The sequence below is a fragment of the Miscanthus floridulus genome, chromosome 7, assembly GCF_019320115.1.
Source record: "Miscanthus floridulus cultivar M001 chromosome 7, ASM1932011v1, whole genome shotgun sequence".
In the NCBI taxonomy this organism is placed as follows: domain Eukaryota; kingdom Viridiplantae; phylum Streptophyta; class Magnoliopsida; order Poales; family Poaceae; genus Miscanthus; species Miscanthus floridulus.
The window spans coordinates 22,505,666-22,517,355 of record NC_089586.1 but is presented as its reverse complement, the minus strand read 5'-3'; the positions used below and the strand labels follow the sequence as shown (position 1 = coordinate 22,517,355).

Below are 11,690 nucleotides of genomic sequence, written 5' to 3'. Positions count from 1 at the left end.
CTCGTATTTCCTTTGTTCTTTGGCTGTCGGCGGCTCCGTCGGCGTGTGCCGCGGCCGCGGGGTCTTGCTCCGTTGCTCCCTGCCCCGCGTTCGGTTTCTGTGGGCGAACAAGCCTACTGCGCGCCAGAGCCATCCTCTCGCAGTCTCGCTAACTCACTCAACACCGGACCTTCATTCGTTCACGAGCCTGGCCGGACCGCTGTGGACACTCAGGCACACAGCACCGCACAGCGAATGCACTGCCGGTGCCGGTGCCGGTGCATGCAAATGCAATGCAGCAGAGAGACACGACACGACTCGCCGCCCGCCACAGCGACCACCACCAGCATCTGGGTCCCGGAGCGGCGCACGCACGCCCAGTCCCAGACGCAGAAAGCGTCCTACACTACGAGCGCGCAGCGGGGCGGGGGCGGGCGCGGGGCCGACCTGTCTCCGTCCGCGTGCAAAAAATGGGCACTAGAAGGAGATAAAATTCGTCTCCTCTTTAGGCCACCGACGGAGCCATTCAGGCCCCGTTTAGTTCCCAAAAACCTAAAATTTTTTGCATAGTACCCGTCATATCGAATCTTATGGCACATGCATGGAGTACCAAATGTAGATGAAAAAAAAACTAATTACACAGTTGGATGAGAAATCACGAGACGAAACTTTCGAACCTAATTAGTCCATAATTAGACACTAATTACTAAATACAAACGAAAGTGTTACAATACCCAAAACCTAAAAATTTTTGGATCTAAACGGGGCCTGAATTGTGCAACCGGATATGAGCCGTTGTATCAAGATTTGCCCTTATACAGCTCATATAGCCATGCCGTTGAGTAGCTAATAAAGAAAGAAACAATTCCTTGTGAGCCTAAAAGAAAGATCATATTCCCTCTCGGGTCTAAATTGAAAACTCCAATCCTTTTGTGATCCTGGACTTTTCTCTGTCTATGGAGATACCATTCTAATTATCATCTTAATTCTTAGTGGGGGTTTTTCTATCCCTAGGTTTTACTCCCCAAGGAGCCCTCAGAGAATTTGCATCTTTTATAATGGCTCGCTCACAGGAAATTGTCTCGTAAAGAAAGGCATAGCACACATATTACTGCTCATGGTGAAACAACTTCTTCTATTTTCTGATGAATCAAACCCATGATAAGAGTGCGAGCTAAGTTACATGACAGACAACTATAGGATAATCGCGGAGTTACGTGGGCCACATTGCCAATTATTAAATATACACTTTCATAATAGCTATGGACTTAATTATATTTATGATCGGATGAGGTATCTAAAGTGATGTAGGCACAATCGCACATGATCGCATATAATCTCTTCGTCCATAAATATAATGATTCTAAATTTGTCTTAACTCGAATCATCATAGACCAACAAGTTTATAAATTTGATCATATATGTTACTAGCAAATATGCCCATGCGTTGCAACAGAAAAAAATATCAATTATTTATTAGAAACGACGATGAGAAATTTGTATGTATACCCGTGCATTGCAATAGGAAAAAACTATCAAATATTTATTAGAAACGAAGATTAGAAAATGGTATGTATATATTTATGTTTTACACTCTCTTTATATAGCCTGGTATTAAACACAAGTATGACATAATGAATTGTATGTTCTTGACTACAAAAGGAGTGAGTAAAAATAAAGATGCATCAGTTGTCGAAGGCGATGAAACAAGCTTTTCAACACCTAGTGCTTCTACGCTCTCCAGAAAACTAAGGTCTTTCCATCAGGGTATGAAACAACCCAAGAGATCATCATGTAATGGTTTGTTCATCAAACTCTATGCCAATGCCTTCATTCCTTTTTGAGTCAAGCTGTTTCAAATGTGAGGCAGAACAAAAATAATTTCCAAAATTGTAAACATGCGTAACATAAATGGTAGAGCCGGAAGCTAATTCATTACTTGCGTCATTAAGTTCACGGTATACTCAAGCGATCTTCTCTGTTTATCCAGCTGCTGGTACTTCTTTAGTTCTTCCTCTTCATCGATTTCTCTGAGTCTTTCCTCTAAGTAGTGGACAACTTGATCAATCTGCTTCCTTTTGTTGGCTGCTCGTAAGAGGGGAATTGTCATCTCAACATGTCAGTTTGATATTTGATAAGATATATATAAAGAATTGTGGTGATTCAAAGTTTCAAACTACCTATATTTCGGTCATTATTTTCAAGCTCTCCTTCCGTCTATCCTCATAAAGTGTACCACCAATATCTTTGAGAAAATCCAGTCGTTCATAACCTTTCATCAGTGTAAGGGATGCAATCTACTGTTGACAAATTTGTCCATGTAATATCTGAACAGATTGAAGACATGAACAGGTGACTGCTGTGTACTTGTTACCTTGCCTTGCTGGCCAACGTAGTATGGATTAGAACCAGAGAAACCACCGCTCTCTAGCAGATTCATGACTTCAGTTTTACTGGGCATGGTAAGAATAAAAAGTAGGCCTGAGCAAGCAACAAGATATAACATTGCTGGGTGATAACATGCCTGACATGCTTCCCATCCAAGTAGTATTCATCCTTCTTTGAAGTAACTGTCCTGCGCAAGCGTACCTCTTCTTTATCAACCTGTAGCAAAGTGTATTTTCATTCACAACCAGTAGAACAGGCAGCATGTACATTACTGTGGCAACGCAAAAGGCAACCATCAGTCCATCACACAGGCGTCGCTGAAACATGTTCAGAACTGGAGCGATGCTGTCAGCTTCCATATATGAACCAGCAATGTACGCAGAGCTGATAATTATATGAGTGCCTACAATAAGAGATCTAGGTGTTGCTATTTTTCAACAAAATATGCAACCTGAGACTCTACAAGATAGATTGGAATAAGTAAATTAAAATCTGAATAGGTTAGAGGACTTACTGGAATACGATTGTCTGAATTGTCAAACACTATCTCAACAAAAGCAGATACAACCGAGTGTCCAGTGCCTTCCTGGCAATGGTTATTAGTATGGTATATCAAACACCAGCCACCTATTCCAAACTATCTAGATTGCTTAAACAAAGAGGAGGCATCTCAGGTTCTGAAACATCTCACTCAGGACAAATCGTATAGCTGGAGTATTAGGCATAAACAATTCAGGAGAATATTCTCGCATAAGAGAATATTCATACTGTTGAAGGCTCAGGATCAGTCTATTGGCTCAGGATCAGTCGCTCTCGCTCAGATCAAGCTTTCTGTTTCAGAGAAACAACACAGATCCGTTTTGAAGACCCAAAGCCTTTTCTCTACTTGGTCTCCTGGTATTTTCTCCGGCTTCAGCTTTCTGTGTGGCTTGCTTGAATAATATTCCAGGCTCGATCGGTATGTTTAAGTGCTAATATATCAATGTGGGGACTTGCTTGAACCGCCATCATCTTCCTTCTCTCCGTCGAACAACATGTTCATTCCAAGGCCGAAACCATTGGTTAAGCCTCCTAACCTGTTGCCATAATCAGATATCAGTTGATGGCATAAGTTGGATATTAAGACAAGCTGAAAATCCCAAAGGGCAAACCGGGTGCCGAATAATACTTGTAGCTGACCAAAAGCCAATTGTGTATTTACATAGAAAATAAGCAGCAACAAAAGAACTGGCAAGGTCGGGTTGGGGATGCAGATACTACGCTGTCAACAAAGATTATATTGGTGTTTTGACAAGAAGAATCGTGGGTTACAATATATAAGAGGGAAAAAGGGGGAAAAGATAGAAACCTGAATTCGAACAGATCATGGACATCCCTGACCCAAGTCGATTCCGTTCTGCGTTCAATTCAATTTTCCTCACCAACACAGAGCAACGGGAGCATAGGAGCTGAAGTCTTGATTCGATTCCAATTCCGATCCGAATCCGACTCGCTCGGCCAAAATCATGCCCTGTGCCGAACGCAGCGGACTGGGCGGGCAGCGGCGCAAGAGCCGCCTGCATATCGGCGTCGATGCTGGAGTCGGACGCGGCGACGCGGCGCGCTGCACGGAGCGCTGCGACAGCGGAGGAGGGCGCTCAGCGAGCATCCGCCCTCTGCGGCCGGCATCTGCGACGACGGCGGAGCTGCAGTGGCTGTGCGGCTTCCCAGCACGGAAGAGGCCGGCGAACGCGCCGGATGGAGCAGGGCGAGGCGGATGCAGTGGCGCTCTCGGTTTGGGCGGCGAAGGTGGTAGGGCGGTAGAACGCGGCGGCGGCAGAGCTTCTGCTCGGCCATCGATGGCGGCGGCGTGCATGACGGCAGCAAGCGGCGGCTGCTTTTTTTTAATAAAAGGAAATTGGTTTCGCTAAAGCATACTGTTAACAGGTCCTATCACTTTAAGTGCCCTTGCATCAGCATCAACCACAGATGATTCGACTCCTGCGCATGATGCCTCTATCCGATGTCAATTCCGGAGGAAAACGAATGCCACTGTTCGCTTGGTATAATGTTTTTCTTTCCTAACCAATCAGACCATCGTACGAACAAATCCTTACTTTGACTGGTTTTAAAAATAATTGTAATAACAAAATAAAATATCCATTCGTTTCTTTACATAACCGTCGAGCTCACGGCAACGCGCCAACGTACCGAACGCGGCCAAAGCTCAAGATTGGGGAGCCCTTCCAATTCCCGTCTCTCCACCGATCCCCGCTGAATATTCCATTCTATTCCACCGCGCACCGCCGAGCGCCCGAGCCACGCCAAGGGCGACGCCGGCCACCTCATCCCAATTCAAATGGCAGCGCCCGCTCCAGCCGGCGTCGCCGTGCCCGATGAGCTCGCCCCGGGACCGGGAAGAGAAGCCAATAAGCACGGGCGCGCCGGTGCCGTCCGGCGGCACCGCCAGTGCGCCGGCGCGCGCCTCCTGTCGCTCGCCGTGCAGGCGGCTGTGATGGCGGCCGCGCTCGCGATCTTCGTCCTCTTCGCCGCCGCGTCCGCCTTGCTCCTCCTCGTCCTCGTCCTCGCCTCGCGCGCCTTCCGCCACCATCGCGGCAGCCGCTACCGTGTCCCGTCGCTCGACCCTTCTTCCCCTTCGCCTCCGCCTCTCCGCACGGGGCTCTCGCCCGCCGACATCCGCCTCCTCCCAAGCTTCGCCTTCCCCGGCGGCTGCGGCGGCGGCGACGAGGCCGCCGACTCCGCCTCGTGCGCCGTGTGCCTCGAGGCCGCGCGCGCCGGGGAGCGGTGGCGCGCCATGCCGGCATGCACGCACGCGTTCCACGCCGCCTGCGTCGACCGGTGGCTCGCCAGGACGCCCGCCTGCCCCGTCTGCCGCACCGCCGTCGCCGTCACGACGAGCTAAGGCTGACGCTCCTCGATCCTCCTGCCCACGCGTGGGCATGCAGGTTTGGTATCTCCATCGTTCGGTGCTCCACAAAAATGCTCTTTGTCCTGCTCGTGTAGTGATGACGTACCTGTTGTAGACTTTGTATGAAACTTCCTGCTGTTGTAATTTGTAAAGAGGAATGCAGGGAAAAAAAAAGAATGAACCCATGAAACTTTACCATCTCGAAGAATTACTCGATGTTATTATAATTTTGCACTATTTAAATTCCAAAATTTCTTCCTGGATTGTAACGTGTTACATTACCTTGCATGATACATGATGCATTAGGTTTGGTGTGTTGCAACTGCAACATCTAGTCCGGGGACCAATATAATGATGAAGGGTACTGCTCAACAAAAGAATTGGATTTGATGTGATACTTCTGCTGTACAACAATTTTTGTATCCCAGTGATGAGAAAGCTCGAGAATGCAGAAATTATTCCTGACCCATTTTATTTCCAACTGCTAACTGCTTCTTTTTGAAGTGTTTTGGCCGTACAGCATTTATGTTGTTGACCCAAATTGATTTGTGATAATCTGGGCACTTAGGCCCTGTTCGCTTTACTGAAAGCTATGGCTGAAAGTACTGTTCGCTAATTTGTTGTGAGAGAAAAATACTATTCGTTCGTTAAAATAATACGGCTCATAAGACAGGCGAACGTGGCCTTACTCTAAGATAACATGAAGATTGCCTTTCAGATCACTGAAAATCATCCTCTTGTAATGGACCTTGGATGTCATTTTTTATGCTGGTCATGTTTACCTTTTAACCAGTGCAAATGGTGCAACCTCGTAGTATCATGCGGACTCCATCTTGAAAGCTTTTTTGCAGACTGTCTCTGACGGAAGAGGTTATTTGAAACTTTCAGGATTTACTAAGCTAACACTCAGTTATCATTCATTTTCACTCTGAAGACTACTTCGAAATGGTCTATCGATGTTGCAGCACGGCGCACATCGAATTTTTAGGTTATCTTCATACACAACCGTTGAGTATGAAGCATTAACTCCCAGCTGCAGACTTCACTGCAGCTTCAGTTATCTGAACTCTGAACCCCAGTGCTCCTATGTCTCCCAGTGTCACACGACAATATGCTTCGTCTCCCACAGTCACACGACAACATGTTTTATAGTTTTCTTCGTACTCCCTCTGTCCATACAGAGAAAGAAATATCGTTATAGTATTTGTACTGGTTAAATAAATTTATAGAAAATATTAGCAATATTCGAAGGGATGTCCTCGCGGCACGCGGCTTCTTGGCCCACCCAGCCCAGCCCAGTCAGGTCAGCAATAGCTCGGTGGGTAGCGGCGAAAATCAGAAAATTGGTCGGAAATGGACCTGGGATCCCGGGACGTGCTTGGAACTTCGTTACAAATATTGACGGACGGACGCTTCCGTGAATTGTATGCAAAGTGTAGCCGTATCTGCCACGGCTTAACCCGTGAAAAAGTAGTTTCAGCTTAGCCCTCGTTTAGTTGTCAAATTTTGGATGTGCTGGCAAAAATGTACTGTTGCGATACTGTAGCATTTCGTTTGTATTTGATAATAATTGTCGAACCGTTGACTAATTAGGCTCAAAATGTTCGTCTCGCAAAGTACTACCAAACTGTGCAATTAGTTTTTAATTTCGTCTACTTTTAGTATTCCATGCATGTACCGTAAGTTTGATGTGGCGAAAAATCTTCTTTTTGCATAGTGCCAAAGTTGGGAGTTTAGGAGAAACTAAACGATGCCTTATATTCAGTTGCAACAAAATCTCGTCCTATGGAACAACTTTCTGCTCAATATGCTGCGGGGATTCAGCCTGAGCAATCTGGCTTGCTTGCTAGAATGGTAGCTGCAACCGAAGATGGCAAAGCAAGCTGTCCTTCCCATGATTGCACTCGCATTGGCTCAGATGGCTGCAGGCACTGAGCGGCTCGGACATCGCCGTCATCATGGGAACTTTTGATTAAGAGGCCGAACAAATATTATCACAATGTGATAAATATATCTATTTACCACCTAAAAAGCCTCTAGGGGTTTCGTCCACCACCTTGTTTGGTGCGCGCGCCCGCGACTTTCCGAGTCTTGTACGCGCCTGCGAGTCTCCGACTACGATACAACGACCATACGCTTAGCTCCACGGCCACCCGGATCGTAATGCTTACGGGAATCCAGGACTCTGTTCGGCTAGTCTATAAACCATTTATATTGATTTATATAGTTAATTTATTAAAAAAGAAAAATATTATATCATAATTAATAAGCCGTTCAATAAACCGACTTATAATGACAACCCAGGTACTCAGTCCTGTCCTCCATTACGGCTACCGTTGACGGGTAGCGCCGGCTGATGAGAAGGGACGGATGGTGTCCGTATATGTACGCGGCAATGCGTGCGGATACGTACGATGTATATATGACAGCTACATGGCCGTGCAATGATCTGCTGCTTAATTGCGCGGTTGCATGCACAAAGCTATTCGCTAACGAGCGAGCCGTGCTGATTGCATTGTTTGCATCTTCATCAATTTGCTGGTGCTGGGTTGCTTTTCCAAACTAGCGCGTTAGTTTGATCTCTCATGACATGAATAGATAGCTGAGACGTCGGGCCGGGCCGCCGGATCGTCGGCCGAGTCTGATACAAGCGAGCCTATCGCGATCTCGATCTCTAATCTCTTCTCTACACTCATTAAAAAATATATAGCGTCAAAGTCTACCTTAATCCCTACTCACCCATCCGTACCCGATACAAATCATTCTCCACTCAAAGAAATGTATCAAGTTCTATTCGTATCCACGTTCGATACGAAGTAATAATCGGAGCTCACGCGCCCGCATCCGATTAGCAAGATTCAGTCTAGGCACGAGATGTCGAAGGGTTTCGTCCACACGTCTTGGCGCGCCCGCCCAACTAATCTATGCTATGCGGGTCTATCTACGTCTACGATACGAAAGAATACGGAAGCTCGCTCCATCATCGGAGCCCGCAGTCCCGCACGGCCGTGCTTTCGTTAGTGAGTTTTTTTGTTTGTCTTTCTTTTCATTTTTTTCTTTAACACATACTTTTTAATCCGTATAATATATGTATACTTATCTTTCTTCTTCTTCTTTTCTTTTAACGTACTCCTAATAATATATGTACAAATGCATATATTATATATAAATAATTAAATATATAGACAGAGGGACATATGTAGATTTGGCATGAGTAAAACTTGTTAAACTACCCTTAGCGTATCCTTAGTATATCACATATGATTTTCCTTAAAAGAAGGAATGTTGCATGGTGTACTTTCTAATTAAGACGCGATGCATGCAAGCATACAGAGATCCGAGGGCCGAGGCAGGCAACAAATAGTAGCGCGTCTCAATTGGTAATTTGGTGCCAGATATGTGGGCTAACAGCGTGTCTAAAACTCAGAACATCATTTTTTCGGAAAAAAAATTAAATCACAGAACATCACTTTTTTCGAACGGATGGAGTATTTAACATCTAATGCGGCCTGATTAATTTAAACAATATGGTACTTATTTATATACACCTAAAAAATATAGTATAATACCCGTGCTAACGCAACGGCAGCGATGCACACGACAACAACCAAATAACTACATTTTTTCCAAGAAACAACCAAAGTGATAGGAAGCTGAGTAAAGCACCAATTTTTTTCATGTGAAAGAAAAATTACCAGGTTGCAATTGAACAATTAGGACAGCTTTGTTTTTTCGTGGAAGTCATCAATGGGGGACGACCACCATTTGGTTTTCTCGTGTAAGTCATTTCAGAGCATAAGGGACACCAACCACAAGTACACAACTGCACTTATTAAACTCACAATTTGAAACATATGATGATGGGTTCAGCAACAGCAACCAATTCTATTTATGGATTTAAAATAATGACAGCTGGCAAAACAAATACCTGGTCTATAAATGCGAAGGAGTTCCATTGTTCCGTTGCAATGGAGGCGACAATGCTCTATCGGTGGTGATCTGCCACTATTTCCTCTTCCCTATGATATATGTGCAGTGATATAGCTCATATGAGAACTTAGCTAAGATATAGTCAATATAATCTATCAATATAATCACACTACCTGAGTTCATTTGAAGATCGAAAAGAACTGGTAAGAGTAGAATCAGATGGAACTGACTGGTGTATGTGTGTTTCTGTTGGGGGAGGAGGACAAGCAAGTCTTACTGGACCCCCAGAACATTTAAAATCTGCTCTTCCAAGATTCCATCTTCACCAAGAACCTAAATAAGTAAGCAGTTCAAATATAATCGTTAAGGAAAAAATATATAACAGATCAACACAAAGTCAAAGCATTCGAAACCAACAAAGTGAAATAAAGAAAAGAACCATTGAAACTCAGAGACAATTTCCCACCCAACTGTTGGCGTTGAGGACTTTTGTCGAGCAAGTGGTGTGCGCTATTGGCTGGTCAAGCAGCCCGCTTTGCTTACCAGTGACTACCATGGCAAAGTCCGATCCTTGTGTGCTTGCGACAGCCCTACAACTTAAATTCACTCTTGTTGGCAGCTCTGAACTGCATCACGTTGCTTCATGGTGGCGTCCAGCATGCTGCATCGGCCGCATGGTCACCACCATAGTCCGTGCGATGGCTGCTGGAAGAGGAAATCTAGGTTCGAGCAAAAACTGACGAATGGATTGGAGATTCTTGAGCGGTCGGGTTCAGACACATACCATGGTGGAAGCGGCAAGGACGGCGCGTCGTCCATTGTTTTCCACCGCCCAGGCCGCGAAGGCCTCCACCGATGCGCCGTCATCACGTTAGCGCTGCCGGGACTCCACGATGACGGCCACGTCATCAGGAGCCATGGCCTATCCCGCTTACCTGGGCGTGGGGCGCGAGCCGGCGGGCCGCCCCGAAGCCTATCCCGCTTACCTGGGCGTCCAGCTCGTCGCGGGTGAGGCGCGCGTAGGAGGAGAGCATCACATCGACGTCGCCCTCCAGCTTGCGCGCCTCCCGCCGTAGCTCCTCCCACACGGACTCAGTGGACGAAACTCATCTTGGCCGGCGCCTAGGTCGGTGCCACGGCCTCGTCGGCCATCACTGTCTAGGCTAGGGCGTCCTCAGATCTGGCCGACGCCGTGTCCTCGGTGGGGTGACGAGATCCTGACGTTCGCCGCTGCGGAGGCAACGTACGTGCTGCGGCGAGACGAGGAAGGTGCGGAGGCAGGAGATCGAGCGGAGGCGGACTTCGCGTGGAAAGAGCCGCAGATTTCTCGTGCGTCATTTTTTCTCGCGTCAATATTCCTTTTTCCACGACGCATGGAGGGGGAGGAGGAATACCATACAAAATATGTTGATCGTTGGATCGTGCATGAGTAATGAGAGAGAATATTGAGGACAGATCTAGGCGGTTAATTCGGATGTGGTTGGTTTTGTGTGTACAATTTTTGGAGTGCATTTAGGATGGCCATCTCAGCGGGGGACGCTTTTCTGGGTGGATCAAGCGAAGAAAACTTGGTGCATTAGTAGGGTAGAAGGAAAGGCTCTCATCCAATGCATCTTTGCCCACGCGGCTGTCCAACACTCGATCGGCTCCATCTTGATTTCCTCCTTCCTGTGAAATACGGAAACAGAATACAAAGAAAAGAACGACATCGATCTCCACTAGAATATGGAAACAGAAAAAATGTATCATCACCCGATGATACCAAGTCTCGAGATTCTTGCTCACGCATCTGCATCCAATACGAATCATCCTCTCAGCTTATGCATCCATGTCCTATCTGGTTTCGATACGAAGAATGGATCTATGTGTCTACGTCCGATACAATTTTTATTGATTTCTGCAGATCCATCACCGTAGGTGTCAACGAAAAAATCCGTGCTCCCGGTGTAACGCGCGGGCATATATCTAGTACATCAAATATATATCTCAATAGTTTTTCCAATACTTATAAACATATAGTTAGTGTTGGTGTTTCGAATCACCGGCTAGTAAATTTCTAGTTTGCGCGTCTGACCCAGATGGCTGTGCTTGGAGGACACAAGGATTTATACTGGTTCGGGTGGAACGTCCCTACGTCCAGTCTGCTGCTGCTCGTGTTACCGTCACTTGGTTTCTAGTAGAGGTTACAAACAAACGAGAGAGGGAGAATGTCCCAAGTCTCTAGTGAAAAGAGTGAGTCTGGTTGAGCTCTTGCTCTACTATCGAGCGCCTAAGCCTTCAGCCACTTAGACATGTTAGATGTGTGGGAATGCCCTCCACCGTGGGGCGCCCTGCTTCCCCTTTTATAAATAAACGGTAAGAAGCAGGTTACATCAGTGAAAGAGAGAGACGAGGAGAGGAAGGCTTTCGGGATAGCGACGTCTTCCATCTTCTTTACGTGGGTCCCGCCGGCCCTATAGATGACGATGGGGATGGCTCCACATCG

At 46.4% G+C, this 11,690-nt stretch overlaps 1 protein-coding gene and 1 long non-coding RNA gene across 5 annotated transcripts; one reads left to right on the top strand and one right to left on the bottom strand.

The window, feature by feature from the left end:
• Nucleotides 1-1,542: 1,542 nt before the first annotated feature.
• Nucleotides 1,543-4,305, bottom strand: LOC136462817 (uncharacterized). 4 transcript variants are annotated; one of them, XR_010760819.1, is made up of 5 exons: nt 3,716-4,305; nt 2,882-3,443; nt 2,640-2,770; nt 2,160-2,554; nt 1,543-2,064 (listed from the first exon to the last, which is right to left on the bottom strand). It is a non-coding gene; the product is annotated as an uncharacterized lncRNA (long non-coding RNA). The 4 variants fall into 4 exon arrangements; XR_010760818.1 differs by having other exon boundaries at nt 2,160-2,583; nt 2,661-2,770; XR_010760817.1 differs by having other exon boundaries at nt 1,544-1,829; nt 1,919-2,064; nt 2,160-2,770.
• Nucleotides 4,306-4,406: 101 nt separating this feature from the next.
• Nucleotides 4,407-5,698, top strand: LOC136462816 (RING-H2 finger protein ATL66-like). Its single transcript, XM_066461865.1, has one exon. The coding sequence runs from the start codon at nt 4,706-4,708 to the stop codon at nt 5,267-5,269; it is 564 nt and encodes a 187-aa protein (XP_066317962.1). The 5' UTR covers nt 4,407-4,705; the 3' UTR covers nt 5,270-5,698.
• Nucleotides 5,699-11,690: the final 5,992 nt, after the last annotated feature.